The sequence below is a fragment of the Pelodiscus sinensis genome, unplaced genomic scaffold, assembly GCF_049634645.1.
Source record: "Pelodiscus sinensis isolate JC-2024 unplaced genomic scaffold, ASM4963464v1 ctg70, whole genome shotgun sequence".
Lineage (NCBI taxonomy): Eukaryota > Metazoa > Chordata > Testudines > Trionychidae > Pelodiscus > Pelodiscus sinensis.
The window spans coordinates 459,904-479,961 of NW_027466028.1; the positions used below are offsets into that span (position 1 = coordinate 459,904).

The 20,058-nt window shown below is 58.6% G+C and overlaps 1 protein-coding gene across 7 annotated transcripts in view; it reads right to left on the bottom strand.

The window, feature by feature from the left end:
• Positions 1–20,058, bottom strand: part of HDAC5 (histone deacetylase 5) — a 152,610-nt gene that overhangs the window by 60,052 nt on the left and 72,500 nt on the right. For all 7 annotated transcript variants that reach the window (XM_075918431.1, XM_075918426.1, XM_075918425.1 and 4 more), the window contains one exon: positions 18,680–18,751. In XM_075918431.1, coding sequence (XP_075774546.1) covers positions 18,680–18,751 — 72 coding nt within the window. The remainder of the gene's footprint in view (positions 1–18,679; positions 18,752–20,058) is intronic.

Below are 20,058 nucleotides of genomic sequence, written 5' to 3' on the forward strand. Positions count from 1 at the left end.
CCCGGCAACAAGCTGCTCTTCTGCTTCCCCTTCCGGCGGGGCCCGGAGCACCCGGCCGCCATAGGTCCAGCTAAGCCAAGGAAACGTCTACCTAAGCGGAGCGCGCCGCAGCGTGGCGGGAAGCAGGCGGTGCTCAGGCGGCCGGGGCTGGAGCAAGTGCATGGCAGGTGGGCAGCTGCTCCAGCTGGCAGGGACTGGGACCAGGGCCGCGTGGCAAGCAGCTGCTTGTTAATGCTCCCACACACAGCGCTCCCCTTCTGTCTGGAAATGTCTGAATTACAGGAGTGGAAAATGATCAAGTACCACAGAACAAGTTACAGCAGCCTGGGTTATCAAGGTGACCTATCTGAGCGGGTCTGTTTGCACGGGATTACTATCTTAACCCTAAAACCTCTGTGTGAATGGTTTTAAACCAGCTAACTTACCCGTCTAACTGATGACTACTGGCATGAATAAACATGCTGTGCTACCAGGATAGCTTTTGTGCTGGAAACATGAGGATCTGTTTTCAGATGCTCAGGTTTTCCCCTCTATTGTGTGCGCAGAGATGCAACGCAAAATAACACGTGACTGCTTACAATTAATTACCATAATGAATATGCAAATGTTTCTATGCTGATCCACGAAAAGTTTTGGAATGAGTTTGCCGGTCCGCGGTACAAAAAAGGTTGGGAATCACTGATCGAGGAGGGCATGGGAAGAGCACCCAGCTTTCATCAGTCCCAGCCTGGTGCACTATGCACTAGGTAACACTGCTGCAAGCACTCATAACCGTCTCGATATGGGAGGGAGCACCCTTAATCGGTCTGAATGGTGGGGAACGGGAGTCCAAAGCCCCTGGGTTTATCTCCCATTCTGGGAGCACAGCTGAGCAGCTCTGGGAGTCCCCGGTTCTCTTCCCAAACCCGCCAATCTCACCCTGTGGTCTGGGGCATGTTAATGTCCCCCTCTGTGCTTCAGTGTCCCCTTCCAGTTCAGATCTCTTCCACGAGGAAACAGTGTGTGCTGGTAAACCTCTGGCAGCATTCTAGGGCCTTTCTGGAGGGGCTGCGTACCCACCCGCAGTGCCATCCTGCCGTACTTTGGTACAATGACTATTATGGCCAGGCTTACAGACTGCAGCTGAGACCAGGCTCTCGTTTTGTGCTAGGGGATGGTCCCTGTCCTGGCCATTTCACAGACTCTCTAGGCAAGCCCAGCAATGGGCTGCTTGTAACCCCAGCTTGCCAGCAGGGAACGCAGGCCCAGGGCGATTAAAGGCAAGGATATTAAGTACCGGGTAACTGACTAATCGAATAGTCAATGCATTTTGCAATAGTCGCAGCCCTAGGGCTGTTGCTACACTTCAAAAGGTGAAAGCGCCACATGGGGGGCCTGGGGCTCCACGCGGTGCTGCCTCTTTGAAATGCCGTGCAGCCTGGGGATACCCCAGCTGGCCCCGGGCTGCATGCGGTTTTTCAAAGCAGCAGCACCACACAGAGTCTGGCTCTAGGCTTCAAGGGCCGCTGCTGCTTTGAAGTACCCCTCCTCTCCGCTGCCCCTTGCTGCCTCTTTCTGATAGAGGGGGAAGCGACTCGTCGACTAGCCTGTTGACTATCCGATAACCGGTTGGACAGGCGACTAGTTCGTCACGCCTCTAGTGAAAGGGTCTGCCCAGGGCCATTCAGGGAGGCGGTGACAGCTGAGAACTGACGCAAGCTATCCAGAGTCCCAGCTGCTCTGAGGAACAGCAGTGGTGACAAACAAGGCCCACAACAAATCTGCCAGGACCCAGCTACTCTGCTCTCCGAGCCCTCCAGTAAGGCCGCCCCACGCAGCCCCGCGGGAATGCGAGCCCCTTTCCCGGACGGGAAAGCCCAGGTGCAGACTGAAGGGCTGTGTGTAGTGAACCACCGTGGGGGCACCTCTGGCCAGAGCGCGCAGCTCCTGACGTGGGCACTCAGAGCTCCTGAACAGCAGAGCTACAAGTCTCACGTCAGAGCGGCCATGAGCTCCCACCCAAGGTGGCCTGGCGGGCGCAGAATGGAACCCAGGCGTCCAGCTCCCCATCCACCCCCTGCACGAGCCCTCCCTGCTTAGAGGTACCACAGTGCTAAGCCCCCAGACTGCAGCTGGGCCACAGAGGGCCCCTTGCAATAGGGCAGTCTGCTTGAAAGAGAGAGGGGAGGGCCCCAGCTGGCAGCTGCTCTGCAACCCCCCCTCTCTCCCCCCAGGCTGGCATGGAACGGAGCCATGCTGCCGCCGCAGTTGTGAGTAACCGCCTTGCCGCCGCAGCCCCATTTGTATGCGAGCGGAGGGACCGTACACTTGAATGAACAACCTGTTCTAATCCAAACAGGAAGTCGGGGGCGGAGGACGGGGGGGAAGGGAAGGATGGCCTGGAATATTAATGCCCCCTTTTCCCCCAGCTCAGATCGTTCCTCAAGACGTCCTGACACTGATGGACGGACAGATGGACGTGCTCAGATACCGCATCACCCCAACGCGTCTCCCAAGACACAGCCTCCTCCTGCGCCTGCCAGCAGCAGCCACAGCTGATTGGCATGTTGGGCACATCCGCATCTCCACCCAGGCGCGTCCCTGGTGCCAGCGTGCCCTTGGCAGAGGGAGGAAGAGAGGGGTGGCAGCCGAGCTGCGGGGAGCGTGTTTCCAGCCAGTGTGTGCTTGTTTGTACTACACATGTGCATTCCTCACTCCGCTCGGTCTGTTGCACATGTGCACATACTACACGTGTGCATTCCACCCAGCCTCAGTTTGCTGCACAAGGCGTCCGTGCACGCACATTCTGAACTATACTGCTGCCCAGCGCGCGTGCACTACAGGTGCGCGTTCCAGCCACCCTTGGGTTGCAGCACATGCACACGTGTTCATACCTGGCTCCCGTTTGCTGTGAAGCGTGTGCACGGTGGCATGTGTGTGTACGTGAGTGTTCTGGGCTACCTGCCCTTTGCCTCTCCCTGAGTGCTCAGTGCTGTTTGGGGAGAGGGGGCAGGCAGGCTGGACCCCAAGCCCAAGAGCTGCCATGGCCCTAGGGTAAGTCTCCTAGTGCTGGGGGGGGGGGCACAGACAGGCACCATCCTATGTCACCCCCCAGGGTGCAAAGGGGAGCAGGTGGCAGCTCACTCAGAACACCAGAAGCCCACAGCTGACAGGGTGCTCTGGTGGCCCTGCAAGCTCGTGGCTCCCAAGAGGGGCAGTCCAGAACCAGGGACAGCAGCACGACACATGGGTGGAGCAGTGAGAGCTCTGGGCTTGGTCCCGCCTCCCCCGCAAGGAGCGTGGCCCCGCCTTTATCACAGCTCAGGCTGGGGGTCCATCACAGGCTCCCTTCCCTCCACCCCGTCTGAACACGTACATCCACCTGGGGGCCCTGCTGCCCCACGCAGCCCCCAGGGCCCAGGCCAAAGGGGTGTGAGATGCCCCCCCAATAGAAGCTTCGCTTCCTGTGCCTGCTGGGGGCAGAGAAACCTACTGTACTTGGCCACAAACGGCTGCATGAGGGGTCTCCAATTGGCCTGCGTAACTCGCGAGGCCGAGCCAGGAGCAGCCTGGCCCCCAGAAGACTGTTGATGAGAGATGAAGGGACGGGCAGGATGGCTCAGTGGTCAGCGCACCAGCCACAGCCTTGGAGATCGGGACTTAGCACGCGGGGAGGACAGACCCGCTGAGGACTGTGAGCGCTCAGAGGCTACAGGAATGGAAGTCAGACAGCTGACACGTGAGCAAAGGCCCCTGGTCCTGGCCCACCCCCCCAAGACCGGGCAGAACGCTCCCTTGGAACAGCAGCCCCCCGGGCAAGGAGTCTAAAAATAAGACCGACCTCGCAGCAGATGGAAAGGGACTGCCCGGGTCAGCGCCTGCCGAAAGTGCACTAAGTCCTGCTTCCAAGTGGCTTTCCCTGGCCGGAGCCTGGCTGGCTCCCAAGACCCAAATGCCCGAGTGGGGGAAGGGCTGTCAGCTGTTCTGATCCACAGTGAGAGGAGCCACCTGCCCACCCAGCTTGGATCCCCTACCTGCTGCTTAGCTCCTGAGAGCCACAGGGGCAGCAAAGGATTCTGGGCGCAAGACTGACCAAAGCACATCACAGCCAAGGCCCGACTGCACTTCAGCTCCAGGAAGTTGCTTCCAATCCCAACGCCAAATACTCGGCCCCTTTCCAGCTCTTGTCTCCTCCACTCGGACCCCTGGCACCGAGCTATGGAGAGAAGCCCTGGAACGGTCCAGGATCCACTGAGCTCTGCGTGAGCCAGGGGATTAGTCAGGTGAGCCCTGAGCCTCTGACTAGGCGGGGCTGATTGACCACCTGTGAAGCTGGGCAGCTTGGCGGGAACACTGCTCAGGACCCCTCTTCTAGGGAGGTCAACCTGACCCCAGCCCGTTATTCCCCATCTCCCAGACCTGGACAGACCAGCTCCTGCTGGAGCAGCAGCAGCCCCTAGAACAGGCCTGGGCAAAATACGGCCTGCGGGCCTGATCCAGCACACCAAGCCACTGCATCTGGCCCACGGAGGAAGCAGGGATCCCCAGGTAGGCTCCCCTGCTTGCCCCGCATGATGCTCAGAAACACAGCTTCCAGGCCCCGATTCGGTTTCAAAACTGGAGGGGTGGGGAAGAAAGCTTCAGGGGATGACTCCACCCTCAGCACAATCCCATTGGTCGGTTTCTGGCCAGAAACAGGCCAATGGGAGCTGCCTGTTTGAATAACAGGCAGCCAAGAAGAACTACATCCCCTCTCCTTGGCTCAGTTATTCACAGAAGCACATGGCCGGCAGGCAGGCTGGTTTGGCTGCTGGCTGGTAAGTCTCCTGGCCAGAGCCTGCCTCTGGAACCCTAGCCCCTCCCTTCCCCAATTCTCTGCCCCCCCAGTCAACATACCCAACTCCCCAGTCCCCCTCCCGCACCCATCGCCTCTCCCAGATCTGCCACCCCAATCTCCTGCCCCAGATCACAATCCCCTCCTACCCTAGGTTACATCTCAAACCCCTGCACTTCAGTCCCCTGCCCTAGGTCACAACTGCCTCCTTCACCTAAACTCCCTCCCAGACTCTCCCTTCTGCACCCCAATTTCTTACCCAAGCTCCCTTCTGAACCCAATCTCCATCCCGGGCTCTGCACCTCCTCCATTAATATCAAGGAAGAGTGCGGCCCTCGACCACTTTCCAAAGTTTTGGAACGGCCTCCCGTCAGAAATGATTGCCCACCCTGACAGTGTAACGGAAGAGGGGCAGCGGCTCAAGCAAGTTTTTTACTTTCATAACTTAGGTGGCATGTCCAGAGGGGCCAGGGCTCTGAATGACCCAGGCCCAGAGGGACCGGGGGGAGGGGGGGCGGGACCAGCCCAATTCAGGAGTTGCTGGGTTATGAACGGTACAGGTACAGCTGAGTCCTGGCACAAATTAAGCTCTGAGCAGCAGGCATCCTCTACAGAAGAGGAGAGCATGTATGCGCTGGGATTCAGTTCCAGCCCTGAGCAGGTCTCCTTGGCAAGTGCCTGCCGTGGTGCACGTGGTTTTTGGGTGCTAATCAGAAACGAGTTCTGCCCCCTGGTGCTGCACCTTCATTCTCAGCAAAGACAAACACAGCAGCTGTCAGAACTGGGCTAAACCAACCCGCTGGCCAGAAGGAACCTCGGGAACCTTCTTCTCAGACGCTGAACTTGAGGGCTGGGCACCATCTTTGCACCTGCGTACTGCTGTCACCTACTGGATGAAATCAGGACTTGTCTACCTGTGTGTCTTAGACCCTAAAAGGCTAGAAGAGAATCCTCAACTCCAGTGCCCATGCTTCTGGAGCAGGATGCTCAGTTCTCGCCTTGCAGCTACCGCGCAATTCTCAGTGACCACAGAGCGCAGAAGAGCAACTGTGGTCAAGTCCAAGAGATCTCCTGGTTCACTATCATCCTGCAGTTTGATGGCTTGCAAAAGGCTCCAAGCCCTCAGAAGTGGAGTCTGCAAGTGCAGCCACTGACGCACCTGGCTGCATGTCCCATGTGCCACTGGCAGGAGCCAGGGCACCGACACCCAAAACGACCTCCCCAGCGTGGCTGCAAGAAATTCATTTTGCCCACTGGCCCTGCAGTACCCATATGGCAGAACCAGCACCCAGTCTACATGTCTGAGACCCTCCCAGCCCTGCCTAACCAGGGCAATCACGGCAGAACTGGGCACTAGCAGGCTGGCCAGCTGGTACCACCGGGCAGTCGTGAACCGTGTTCCTTGTGTCGCTGCACCCCGCGGACGAGCTGAGATCACAATGCTTCCAAAGCCGCTCCCTCCCCCACCCCCGACTCTGCTGCTGCCGGTGCTCAAGGCTGTGGAGGGGCAGCACCAAGAGAGTCCAATCCGGCGCCCAGATCAGCAAAGGGCACCGACCCCCCGCCCAAGGGAAAGGGAAATTCCACGGCGAAGCCCCAAGGGAGCGTGAGAAAGGGCGGCAGCTGCCGCTCTCCTCTGCCAGCTCCAATTAGACGCATGTAAAAATACAAGAGCTGGCGTTTGTGGTGGGGAAGAGGATCCACCCAGGTCGATGCCTGCCACACACACCCAGTCATTTTCCCAGGGCGGGACAGCAAGGCGTGCACTGCCCTCAACCAGTGGGAGGGGCGCAGGGACAGAGCCAGGCCTTCCTGACCAGGGTGCATGGCTGCGGCAGAACAGATAACGCACGTGAGCGGTGGAGAAATTCAGTGGTTTGCCCATCGCCACACACAAGGGGCCCAGCAGCACAGCGGGGAATAAACCCCAGATTCCCTGAGCCCCTGGCTGGGGCTGAAGACACAAAACCATCTCCAGGCCCCTAAGAGCACCCAGCGTGATAGCGGGGGAGCTACTGAGTGGAACCATCTGGGCCCACTGGGGATGCGTAGGGGCTCTCCATCCCCCAGCAAGGGGAGGCTGCCATTCTACAGGAGTGGAGCCTACCCCAGGGTCACTCACTTCCCCCCACCCTGGAGGCCTCTATCAGACAGAGGCAGCAAGTGGGAGGACGAGCAGAAGCCGGTTCCCTCCAGCACCGTCTCCGCGGGGGGCAGAGGCACAGCGGGGAAACGGCGCGAGCAGGAACAGTCCCCACCGGCACCGGCTCCCGCCGCCGCCGGCGCGTCCGCTCCAGTCCCCGCCAGCACCGGCTCCCGCCGCCGCCGGCGCGTCCGCTCCAGTCCCCGCCGGCACCGGCTCCCGCCGCCGGCGCGTCCGCTCCAGTCCCTGCCGGCACTGGGCCCCGCCGCCGGCGCTTCCGCTCCAGTCCCCGCCGGCACCGGCTCCCGCTGCCGCCGGCGCGTCCGCTCCAGTCCCCGCCAGCACCGGCTCCCACCGGCGCGTCCGCTCCAGTCCCCGCCGGCACTGGCTCCCGCCGCCGGCGCGTCCGCTCCAGTCCCCGCCGGCACTGGCTCCCTCTGCTGGTGCTTCCGCTCCAGTCCCCGCCGGCACTGGCTCCCTCTGCCGGTGCTTCTGCTTTTGAAATGTACACGAGACCTCTGGGACTCTTGTACGTTTCAAGAGCAGAAGTGCCGCAGGGGGCACAGGGTGAGCAGAGACTCAAGCAGTCCCCGCTTGCCTGATGCTCTCCGCGGAGCTTCTGAGAGGCAGCAAGGGGGGATAGGAGCCAGTGCTGGGAGTAGCTGGCTTAGAAGCAGGTCCCTCCCAGTTCCATCTCTGGGATGCCACCTGCCCTCCCACCCCCGCTGCCTCTATCCAAGGCAACGGGGGGGATGGGGATGCTGCAGGGAAGCAGCCCCACTACTGCAGGGGTCCCGGTGGGGAGCTGGGTCCCCCATGGGCAGGGCTGTCAGGCGTTAACAGGGCTGCTGGACTCAGCATAAGCTGGTCGAGCAGTCCCGGTTTGTGCCGATCACTGCGCCTCTGCATTTGAAATGTAGTAAGAGCCCAGCAGCTCCGACTGTATAACGCACGCAGAGCAGTAGCACGCGTGGCTCCGGAGCCGGCTCCTGCACAGCCGCGTTTATCGACTAATTGTCTAGTCGGTACAAACTGCATCGACTATCCAATTAGCCAGAGAACCACCTTTTAACACCCTCGCAGGAGGTGCCCTGTCCATGGGCTCCGCACTGGGCTCCGTGGTGCCGCACCCGAGGGGCCGCTCTTCGGCCAAGCTGCTGCTTGTTCAAGATTTGCTAAGCACTTTTCCGGGGCACCTGGAAAGGAGGCTGGTTCTGTGGTTCGGCTCAGTCACAGACCCTGGGCATGTCACCTGGTTTCTGTGCCTCAGACCCTCCTCCATACAATCCAGGTAACAGCCTCACTGGGGTGAGCGAAAATAAACACGCAGAACTGCCCGCGTGGTTGGATAGTCCACTAAGAGAGCCAGCCACATGAATGCAGCCCTTACAGCTGGGCAAATCATGTTCTACCTCCTAAAAAATCATCCAGGTGGCTTCAACTGGACAGTCACCTGACCCCTACCCAGCACTCTACTCATTAGGCCATGCTGCTACCCAGGAACGTTCAATGCCAGCCCGCACAGGTGGGGAAAAGTGGCAGGCAGTCCATCCTGCAGAGAGTCTATTTTCAGGACCCCTGAGCACTCCCTAGCGACTGGGGTCTGCCAGCCTCTGGTTTTGCTGCCATGACTCTGGTCAAGGGCTGTCATCGCCAGAAATGCTCTGTGTGTTTATACCCTTCGGGCCTGACTCTCCTCTGCTCCAGCGGAGTGACCCGAGGGCTGAGGGGCCGGTTCCGTGCACGAGTGTGACATGCAGCTGGCTCAGTCCATGGTGTCCTGCACGGGTGACTACTGCCAGCAAGGTGCAGGGTGACAGGAAATCCAGGCCCTTTGAGTTCAGCTTCACTATTCATTTAGAATAAAGGCCCTTAAAAGAGCTTATTCATGTTAACGTAGGGAAGAAAACAGCTTGGTAAACAAGCCATGCAATCAAACCCCTGCTGCGGCTAGGGCCAGCAGTAGCCAAGGGACTATCCAAGAGTGGAATCTACCTCCCCTGGGCTGGGCCAGGCCCTCGTGGAAGCTACATCAGAGCCCAGCTGGCAACAGCGGTGAGCTCAGCACGGTCACAGGCGCGGCAGGGGAGCATCGCAAAGTGGTGGGGGAGGGCAGGTCCCATGGGATCCTCATGCTGCCCTCAGGAAATCAGTGACACTGCTGCCAACCCTGCAACTCACAAACCCTGAGACAGCTCCCTAGTTTCTTTAAGGGAAAGGAATTGGTCTCCGAGCTCAGTCTTGGCGCCTGTGCTGAGGCCTCGAGAAAACCCCCAGCCAGAATAGGCGTAGATTGGGAATTTTGTCCAAAGGTCTCGGAAGAGCGTTGCAAACTGTCACGCCCAAATGGTGCGTCGGGATCCCACCCTACAGCCTGGGGGCACCAAGCCACAGAGTGGGGGACCGACTTGCCCCATGTCACGTAGTGGGCCTTTGGCAAAGCTGGGCCAAGAACCCAAGTCCTGATTCTCAGACAGCTGCTGTAAATACAAAGCAGGAGCCGAGACCCTGAAATAAAACCCTGGAGTGCCGGCTCCCAGCCCTGGTTTCTAGCCTACTGGCCTACACCTACACCTTGGTTTGGAAATCCAGAATGCACCAGCTCCCACCCCCTAAAAGAAATGCAGCCTGCAAGAGGTACCAGGTGCAGGATCTCACTGAACAGCCACCTCCCCAAACCTGTACTGGTGCTGGGCACAGGCACAGGCACTTCTCTACCCCCTCCTGCAGGGACAGGCTGGGTACCCCACATGCAACTGTTCCCCACTGTGCCCCCTGCTGGCCAGAGTTACCATCCCCTACTCTATGCCCTGCTGGGGGGAAGCAAGGAGGAGTTCACAAAGCTAAGATTTCTTTGACATTTCCACCAGCTCTTGTTCCTCCCAGGTCTGCCCTCCCCCTGGCAGTCCGAGGCACAGCGAAGTCTGGGCAGCACCTGGAAGCCAGGGACACTTCGAGGGCAGCAGTCTCTCTGGGGAGAGGGATTTACGCAGGTAGGAAGCCCCTACAAACAGGCTGCTGTTGCTTTAATTGGTATCAAGGGGACCGGGTGCAAGCAATTAATTTTCCACTCCAAGGAGATGGTGCAATTGTTCCAGAGCAGCACAGACATACCCCAAGGAATCAGCTCTGAGGCCTGTCCAGCCGGCAGCTGCAAGGAGAGGGGAGAGGCTGCTGGCAGGAGCTGGAGGTTCAAAGGGGATTCCCTCCGCAGGGTGAGCCACTGCAGGGAGGAGTCAGGCCCAGGATTACTCCCTGTGCTGGAACAAACCCGGAAGCTCCTTCCTCCTGAAGTGTCACCCCCTCCAAGGCAGCTGCGTAGATTGTAAACCCCATGGGAGCCTGCTCCAGCCACACAGGCTGGGCTGGGACTGGGGAGCAGATAAAAACACACAGCCTTTCCCCAGGGATCGAAAGCCCCTTGACAAAAGCATGCAAATGTTATGTACAGGAAGGGACTTGCCTAAGGTGAAAGCGCATAGCACAACTTCAGTTCAGTTGTGGGCATGGGACTTCAGTGTCCGCCCAGCTGGCCTCTCCGACCCCCACTGCTCTGCAGCTGAAACTTCGAGAGACGGGCCCAAACCAGCCCCCTGGTTAGCCGGCTGGTCAGACCTGAGCAGATGCAGCTAACTGCAGAATTGCCAGCAGGGTGCCCATTGGGGCTCTGTGTGCAGTCCAGGAGAGGTTTTGTTCCCTTTACCCATGTGCTAGGCTGCCAGATTCAGCTGGCTTCTGTCTGTGTCGGTCTTTCCTACCACTCTTACTAAAGTGACACGCACCTGAAGCCAGAGCAGGTGGAGTGAGGTGCAGGCTTACTGCTCCCGGCACTGACGGTCAGAGCTGGGCACGCCTGATGCAGCCAATCCCAGTGCTGCTCCAGTTCAACCTGCACATTCTAGGCACACAAGTCTGTCCTGGGAGAGCGTTTTGTTATGACAATCTGGAGTCCCACCGAGATGAAGGGGGGCCAGGCATGCGTCCCACTCACTAAGCGAGGCCGCCCATCGCTGGTGTACAGCTTCCAGGGGCAGGCTTTGCCCTGCACTACAGGGGACTTTACACTGCATTAACTATTTCCGGCTCAGAGGAAGGCGTATCTCCAGACCACCACGAGCCTTAGGGCAGTCTTGGCCAGCACTGGATGGTCCTGTTCCCTCCCTGGCTAGGACTGGATCTCCTCTCCTTCACATACCTTGCAGCAGCCACATTTGCTCAGGCTGGGGCGATACTGCCACGCTTTCCCCGCGGTCCTAGAGCCTTGTTTACACAAGAATGGCGAGACCTTACCGAATTCAACTGGTTTACACACCGGCTGGCTAACCTGGCCAGCCTGCAAGGACGCTGCCCTCCAGTGAGCAGCCGTGTCACGCAGGCCAGACGGCAGGGCGGCAGTGCACAAAGGGTGGCCAGCCTTGCGTTTAAAGCACTGACATCAAACTTGGAAGCCGGCATGTCCAGTGTGTGCCACAGACTTCCTACACAACCTGGGCTGAGTCACTTCACCTCCAGCTCCCCGTACAACAGCCTCGCTCCTCTCCCACTGGTGAGATCTGAAACCCCCTGCTGTCCTTCGCCAGGCACACGGGGGCCACGATCACACCTGGGGCTGCTAGACCTTACAGCGGGACAGCGAGGTTAGCATCCCTGTGCATGCAGGCTCCCTTGGAGACCGCATGGGCTCAGGACCTAGTCTCTAACACGCAGAGGGGGACCATGAACCGATTGGCACCTCCCAGGCCTTCGCAAAAGGCCAAAGACAGAACCCGTACTGCTAAGGCTGGTGGGCCTGCTCCTTCCCAGCCGGCTGCCTGGCAGGGCCACGGCCAGGCACCAGCGCAGCTTCCTCCCCGCAACAAACACAGCTGCTGGGCTCCGCAGCCGAGCGGGATTAGAGCAGCGCGCGCTGGAGGGTGCGAAAGCCAAGCTGGCAGCAAAAAGCAGCTTAGACCTCAGCTCTAAAAATACCAGCCCACTATTCTTAGCTGCTGGCATGCTGTGCAAAGCGCCCTACATGAGCATGGTGCCACGGGGCAACTCCGAGCCACGGGAATGGCTGCACTGAAGTGGGAGTGGGGCTGGAGTCCTCTGAGCGACTCCGTGGCTGAGCCTGGCACCAGCTTCCCATGGCAAGGAGCGCAGTAGAGCTGTTTACCCCAGGTGAGCAGTAGGGGAATCGACAGGGGATCTACCCCTCTTTGCCGAAACCAAACCTGTCCCGGCTGCCTGAGGAGAGCCCTTCCTATCAGCAAAAGGGGAAGTCTGGGGGCACCTGATGTCTGTAAGACACAAGAGGGTGGAAACTCAGTCGAGGAAAGAGGCCTGGGTCTCAGGCTGACACAGACTCTCTGCAAGGAGCCCCACGAGGGGGTCGGGGCCATGTGCTCCAGAGAACAGCGCCTGCTAGTACTAGAGGTGTCATCATGGCTGTCGCAGGGGGTTGCAGATTTCTGAACATCTGGGCCCACCTATGAGTCCTTGAAAACCCAGTGCTTAAGTTCCCTGCGCCTCCCTGTCCATGCTCGCTCCCTGCTGTCCACCCCGTCTGTCTCTCGCTGAGTCTCACCAGCACCTGGCGCATTTGGGGGTGGGGAGGAGGCCCGAGGGTGCTTCCATTCAAATCCCAATGGCAGCTAGTGGGAGCGACCGATTGGGGAACCCCTCTCCCAACACGGCTTGGGCCAGAGGTGCGGGGTCCTCCATGAGGACTGGTGCTTTGGGAGTGTTTGGGGCAAGTTAGGAGGAGCTTGCCCCATGCGTGGGAACTCACTGAACACCGTGCCGAGTGACAGACTTTGCCACGGCTGACTGTATGCAGGATTCGGCGTCCTTTAGGATGGGTCGAGTTTCCACTATAACCCACATCTCTCTCACACACATTCCCCTCTCTCGACGGGACAAATGGGCTGCCCCAGAGACAGCCTGACAAACAAGGCAAGGACGGTCTCTCTCGATGTGCTTCTACATTGGGGGCCTGGATCCCGGCTGAAACCCTCGAGTGGCAGTGAAATACAAATCGCTGAACACTGACCAAGCCTCAGCTTCTCTCCCCCGCCTGTTCCTTTAGTCTCATCTGCGCATTTCTCTCCCGTTCCCTCCCCACCCGCCCCCTCCCCAGCACAACACGAGCCCAACAACATTCAGGACAGAGCCAGAAGTACCCCGCCTGGGCTGGCTGTGGGATCTGGTGCCCCAACATGCTGTCTGGGGGCTGGGAGAGAAGAGATTCCCCCTGGAAGAGGCTTGCCTGGCAGCACAGGGCTGGCGAGTGAGAATCAGCAAGTGAAAGCATCCAGGCTTCAGCCTGAAACAAACGAGAAGCAGCCTCACGCCAGTCAGGAGAGCCCCAGAGCTAGTGGGCGACTGACTCGGCTGCCCAACAGCCAGAAGCAGAGGCCCCAGGTAGCACAGCCCCAGCTGGACATAGATTACTTTTATTTCAGCAGCACCGCAAACCCCGTCAAAATCAAGGCCGTCTGTGTGGGAAGCTGTGTAGACACACGGAGAAAGACAGCCCTGCCTGGGAGAGCCCCCACTCGAAAACAAAGAGTAGGAGGGGAAACCGAGGCACGGAGAGGTAACAGGATAGGTCCAGGGTCCCCCAGCGAGTCAGTGACAGAGGTGGGAATGCACCCCAGGCCTGGTTACCCTCCCTCCTCCGACACAAGCACCTTTTCTCCCTTACAGGGCAGGGCTGGCAGCTCTGAGGAGGGCCTTGGATGGCCTGCCCCAGCCCTGATGAGCAGCAGCGCACAGGGACCGCAGCGAGGGTAACAGCAGAGCTGTTTGCACGCGGAAATCCCCTCGCTTAGCCGGTTGTAAAACCAGCACAGGCTCCCCATAAGCACACAGCAGCGCCAAAGCCAGCCTGGAAAGTTGCTGCTGTGAAACGGGAATTTCAGTAGCCAGGACAAGGGATCTTCTAGCACAGCCCATCACGATTCAGTTTCCCCCCTTTGCACCCACTCTGCCCAGCTCCTCCCACACTGGCCCAGGACTCTGCAAGGAGCAGCCAACACACAGTGTGCACCAAGATTTGGTGGGAGCCGTCAGAACCAGTCTCTTTATGATTCTTGGGTGCAACTTGCCAAACAGCCTGCAGTCCTCCACCCCAGAGCTGGCTGCATTTTAGCTTTCAGAAGTGATGAAGCGATTTGGAACAAAAGGCTGCCGAAATGCCACTCAAGGGCCTCTAGCTTTGGGGCTCTCAGTTCTTGGGTACCCTGATTTAAGACACACCAGTTACATCTACATTGCACACTATGCCTGGATCTGGGGGACCTTGGCATTTCCAATTTTGTGGCCAAGCATCCACACTGCACTGCAAACCTGGGCTGGCATTTGCTGGGCCTGGGTCTCTCAGCCATCCTAACACACCCACATTGCACCACACAGACCTTCTGACTGGGTCTGTGACTTCAGCTGCATCCACACAGCAGAAGAGCACAGCTTGGACGCCAGTCACAGGCTCCCCACCCCAGCAGGGTCCTGGACCCGTGTCCTGAGTGCGTGCTGATCCAAGTCAGTCTGGGCTTAGTGTGCAGTGTAGACATACCCCAATGGCACAGCCCAGCTGCCTTTCGCACACATCCCCAATGAAAGGGGAGGAGGGGGAATGTCGCTCAAATGTTCCATGTTGAGTCTTCAGCCTTCCCCTGGCACGTGACTGCCTGTTTATCCCAGAAGGTTACAGGGTTTCTATTTGAAACATCTGTTTACATTCCACATTCTTCCCCCCGCTTTAAAACCCTTTATTAGCAGCAGTGGCATGGCCGGCGATGCTGCTGGAGCGCCCTCGGAGATGCCAAGCCAGTGAGATGGCCGGAGTAGCTCTGCATTCCCAGTCCTATCATTTTGCAGAGTGACTCATGGCTGGCAAATGGGTGACTCGCGCTCCCTTTAAATGTTTACACCAAAGGACCGGTGCACAAGCAGCAAGATGGGCAGGGGGCATTTCTAGCCCTCCACACACTCCGCCCAGCACGCCAGACGCACCACATCCCTCCATGCCCATGACCAGAAGGAGCCTGTCTAGGATACACTATGGAACTTCATAGCGTAGCAGCACTCAGGGCCTAACCATGCCCCGTTCGGCACCTCCCCACGTGTCACGCGCAGATCAGAGCTGAATCTGGAGCTGGCCGGCGGTGGGGCTGGGGGGAACCACCAAGGAGCCAGAGTGGCTGAACAGTTACAGGGCTGGGCAGAGGACACACAGCTCACTTCTGGAGGCAGCTTTGGGTCAGGCAGGGGAGCACAGACCTAGAATTAACCCCCAGCCGTGCCACGGCTTTGCTGTGTCTTTCTTGGCAAGTCACTTCCCCTCTTGCTGCAAATGGAGACCTAGGGACAGAAAGGGGCAGACTCTGTTTGCCAGGCTCTGTCTATGACGCAGCAGGAGTCACAGGGCAAACGCTGTTGTTGATGAATGGGGCGCGGGGGGGCAGTTAAACAACTTGCCCCAATTCCGTTGCCTATAGCCCCTGGCTGCTAATACTCTATTCAATAAAGCTCGGGGCAGATGCCAGCTGAGACCAAACCAGGGCCTTGGCGTCCCCCCGAGTTGGCTGCAAACCTGCATTGATAAGGGGCCCTAAGCCAAGTGAAGCTGTGACCGGGCCCGCTGCTCCCACTTAGCCTGTCCATTCCTCCACAGGCAGAGCCAAGCAACTGATGACCCTGTGCACCAGATCCCCCTGCCCAGAGCGAGGAACCAGGCCCAGTCTTGTGGGGTGCACCCCCACGAGCCCCCCGGCATCCCCTCCCAGCAACCCCATTTCAGTCTTGTCTATACAGAAACAACATTATCTGGGGACCTTTCTGTGACTCACTCGCTTCCCCCTCCCCTGCCTTGAAATTCACTAAGCTACTCAGTGCCAAAGTCAGAGCCTTGCCCATGAGGGTTTTCCAGGCGCACCAGAACGGTCTCGCTTTGACAGGGCCAGGATCATGCCCCAGCCTGTGCGGAGAGCAGCGCCGGCTGAAGCTGGCAAGAACTAAACACGTGGCCAGCTCTACTGCAGAGGACAATGCCCGGCTTCACAGGCCAGCTGGGACCACTCGGGGCCTTGCTCTGGCCTCTCACACCACACAAGGCCAGAGGCACCCGCCCAGCAGGTCTGGCCGGCATCACAGCCCTTGCTTCCCATGGACCCAGAGCAACCGCGCGGAGTCAGAGCACACCCTGGCTGCTCTACAACGGAGGGGTGCCCAGCACCCAACACCTGCCACTCACAAGCAAAAGCTCCCCAAGCCAGGAGTTCCGCCAGCTGCAAACCCCACAGGATTAGGTAGCGCTGACAACGCCCCCACTTCAGCCAAGGGGCAGCCAGCCCAGCCTGCACATTCTCGCCTGCTTCCCCGTGTTTCACACCCTCACTCGTCCGGGGGCACCCCCACGCCTCGCATAGGATCACAGAGCCCTCAGGAGTCATGGAGTCCAGCCCCTGCCCAAGGCAGGGCCACCCCAACTCATCATCCCAGCCAGGGCTTTGTCAAGCCAGGACTTAAACACCCCTAGGGATGGAGACTCCCCCCCCCTAGGGAACCCAGCCCGGTGCTTCCCCACCCACCTAGGGAAAGAGCTTTTCCTAATCTCCAACCTGGACCTCCCCCGCTGTAACTTGAGACCATTGCTCCTTGTTCTGCCATCAGTCACTACTGAGAACAGCCTCTCTGGAACCTCCCTTCTGGAAGTTGAAGGCTGCTATAAAATCCCCCCTCATTCTTGAAGATGTTGAACAAATCCAGCCCAAGAACTCACCTTTGGGGCACTCCGCTAGAAACCGACCGCCAACCTGACATCGAGCCGTTGATCACTACCCGCTGGGCCCGACAACCTAGCCAGCTTTCTACCCATCTTACAGCCCATTTATCCAATCCATACTCCCTTAACTTGCTGGCAAGAATATCATGGGAGATCGTATCAAAAGCTTTGCAGAAGTCAAGGTACATCCCACCCACTGACATTCCCACGGCCACAGAGCCAGTTCCCTCATCATAGAAGCTAATCAGAATGGTCAGGCATGCCCGGCCATTGGTGAATCCATGTTGATTATTCCCAATCACTTTCCTCACAGACTGGTGCATCGACTGCCCTGGCCAGCACACAGCCTGTTGCACATGGTCCTGCCCAATCACAAGGCAAGGGGCATCTGCATTTGTCTCCTGTACCCCAATGTCCCTCTGCTGCCCCCGTTTCCTGTGAGCACCAGCTCCAAATTTGCATCCCGGGTGATGCGGGTGCCTGGACACTGCTTGTGATGAGGGGGCAGGGAAAGAAAGGCTCTGCTCAAGAGCGAGTTTGAGAGGGGGAGGGCAGGTGCAGGACAGTCGGGGGCAGCCTAGCTGCTCGGAGGCATCTCTCAGCCCGGGCAGGGAGAGAAGGGAGTCACCGCCATTAACATCTCCGGGGCAGACGTGGCCTCCCTGCTGCCAGGGGCCCATGCTGGAAACTGACAGGGCAAGCGATCCTCGTTCTTCAAGCGCCACTGACGGGAACGGCGCTGGGACATTAGACAGCCAGAGCCCCTCCCCCACAGAGGCTGGGAGCGAAACGGACCCTTAACGAGGAACAACAGACCCCGAGGCACGAGCATGAGGGGTCGGAAGCCGGGCCACACTGAACCCTCTGTGCCCGCGGTGCATCAGCATCAGGGCACGAGTCGCTCCCACCAACAACCCCAACCCGACAAGACCCAGGCCCTCCATGGACACGCCGCGAAAGCTCATGCCTCCCCAGGCACAGGGGGATCCAGGCTGCTACGTCTCCAAGCCAACTCACTCTGCAGCTGCCAACCGTGCCAACTCAGAGCCCAAGCTGCAGCCGTGTGGCCGCCACCCCTCCCCCCAGATCCCACTGCAATCACTGGTGGCCTGGCCACACACTCCCCCAGGTGCACATCCGGCCCTGAGCGGCCGCAGGGCCCGGATCGCTGTTGAGGGGATAAGGACAGATGCTCTGTTGTACGTCAGGTGGAACCCAAGGAAGTGACACCAATCTACAGCAGCTGAGGGTCAGGCCCAGGCCGACACAGCAGCCGGGTAGCTCAGGGACTTGGCAGGGGCCGGATGACACGGGGCTCAGCCAAAACCAGCCCACACAGCCAGTCCTACTGACAGGGAACGGACAAGGCTGCCGGGTGGGAACACATGCTGGCAGGTAAAGTCAGCCCCATGTTCCCAGGCCTTTTTTCAGCTTCCGAGCACCTTAGCCCCAGAGCACGGATGAAGAGTTTGCGAAGAAAAGCCACATGGAATGATGAAACCCTGACCATCTGCCTGGCTCCATTAAGCGTAAACCCAATCCGGAGCAAGTCCCGCAGTGCCGGTCCACAGAGGCTCAGCACACATGGCAGGGTCATGCAGTAGAACTAGAATTCCAAGAGCTCAGCATCCAGAATCGGGGCCAGGTTGTCAAAAGTGCAGACAGCCATTTGGAAAATCTGCCCCAGAGCAATGGTGCTGAGCCCTGGAAAATCTGCCCTGGAGCAATGGTGCTGAGCCCTGGAAAATCTGCCCCGGGGGCAATGGTGCTGAGCCCTGGAAAATCTGCCCCGGGGCAGTTTTATAGCCTGGCTCTACATTTACAATGTTATGGGCCCAATCCTAGGAGGTGCAGGATCGGGCCCCACCAATGCCAGAGGCATCTCCTACTTGTTTGCGGAAGCTCGGGGCAATCCACCACGTTGACAGGGCCATATTAGCAATCACACCGCACTCACCTGCCACGGGAAGGGCATGGATCTGAGTCCGCGACAGGAGCTCCAACGACTGCTCACGTCCGGATACTCCATCTGAAGAGAAACACGATTCACTCTCGTAAATAGTCTGCAACATCGCGGGCAGTCCCAGTGCCCTCGGCATAAGCAGCATGCCAGGAACAACTCAGACACCAGCGACTGCAGGGCCCGGCAAGCAATGCACGCTGGCTTCTGTCCCTCTTCCACCTTCTCCCTACAGTCTGGTGCAGGGCACGGGAGTGTTCCTTAGCAAAAGAGGGGAGGGGTCCGTGGTGCTGAATTTCAGCTGAAAACCATCAGACATCCCCCCCACAAAGAGCAAAAGGAGAGGAGGCCTCCAACCAAAAGTTACAGCATCCGACTCATCGATCAACATTCGATAGCAACCCCACAAAATTTGCTGGGCAAAAAAATATTCAAATCTTGCAAAAAAATTAAAAAGGTAACTGTTTATGCCAAGCGCAGACACCAAGAGCTCGGCTTGGAAAGAGCTCGCTGTTCCAGAGGGGGGTCCAGCCACTAGTCTCGAAAAAGAGGGTTTCACATCTCAGGCGCTGCCTGATTCACGACGGGAGGCAGCTCCCACCCCGGGAGAAATAGCAGAAATCAGGCGTTTGCAGAGGAACAGAGACGGAGCTGGCTCTGAGTCGATTGAGCTAAGATGTCCTGCAAAGCAGATGGGGGCCAGGTTTGCCCATGAAGCCTTTTGCTAATTGCGCCACCGACAATCCCCTTTATCTGATTGTTTTCTCTCCCATCCTTCCCACCAAGTGAGACAGCAACTGCCCGCGGTGACCTGAAATAGAACGCGAGGGGAGGAGCCAGCTAAAAATAGCCCAGGCATGCTCAGGGACTTGGGATTGTTCTACAACAGGGGCCTGCCTAGCAGAAGAGCCTTCACTGAAGGGTCAGTGGAAGCGGAGAGGCACTGCCAAACACAGCCAGGAGGGAGAGGGCAAGGAGAGAGTCTGAAATTGACTCGAGCCACAGAAGGCCTTTGGAGAAGGCTTGGAAAGAGCCTTTCCAACCTCAGGATAGCATTTGCTGCACCGACACCCTGGATCCCCACATCCCAACACTCAACTTTTACCCATCTTTCCTGCCCTCAGACCTTAACCTGCACCCTCCTGCTCTCAGACCCCAACATTCAACCCTGACACCCCTCCCCCAAGACTCCAGACTGGAGGAAATTAACCCAATCTACCACTTCCAAAACTAAACCCGTCCCAAGCAGCATTCTGAGCCCAAAGAGGGGGACCCAGAGGCCCCCAGAAATGCACCAGTGGCTTTGCTCTTGATTGGATCCAGAACATGCTCAGATACCACAGCGAGGGGCAGCAGGACAAGCCAGCAGCCAGGCA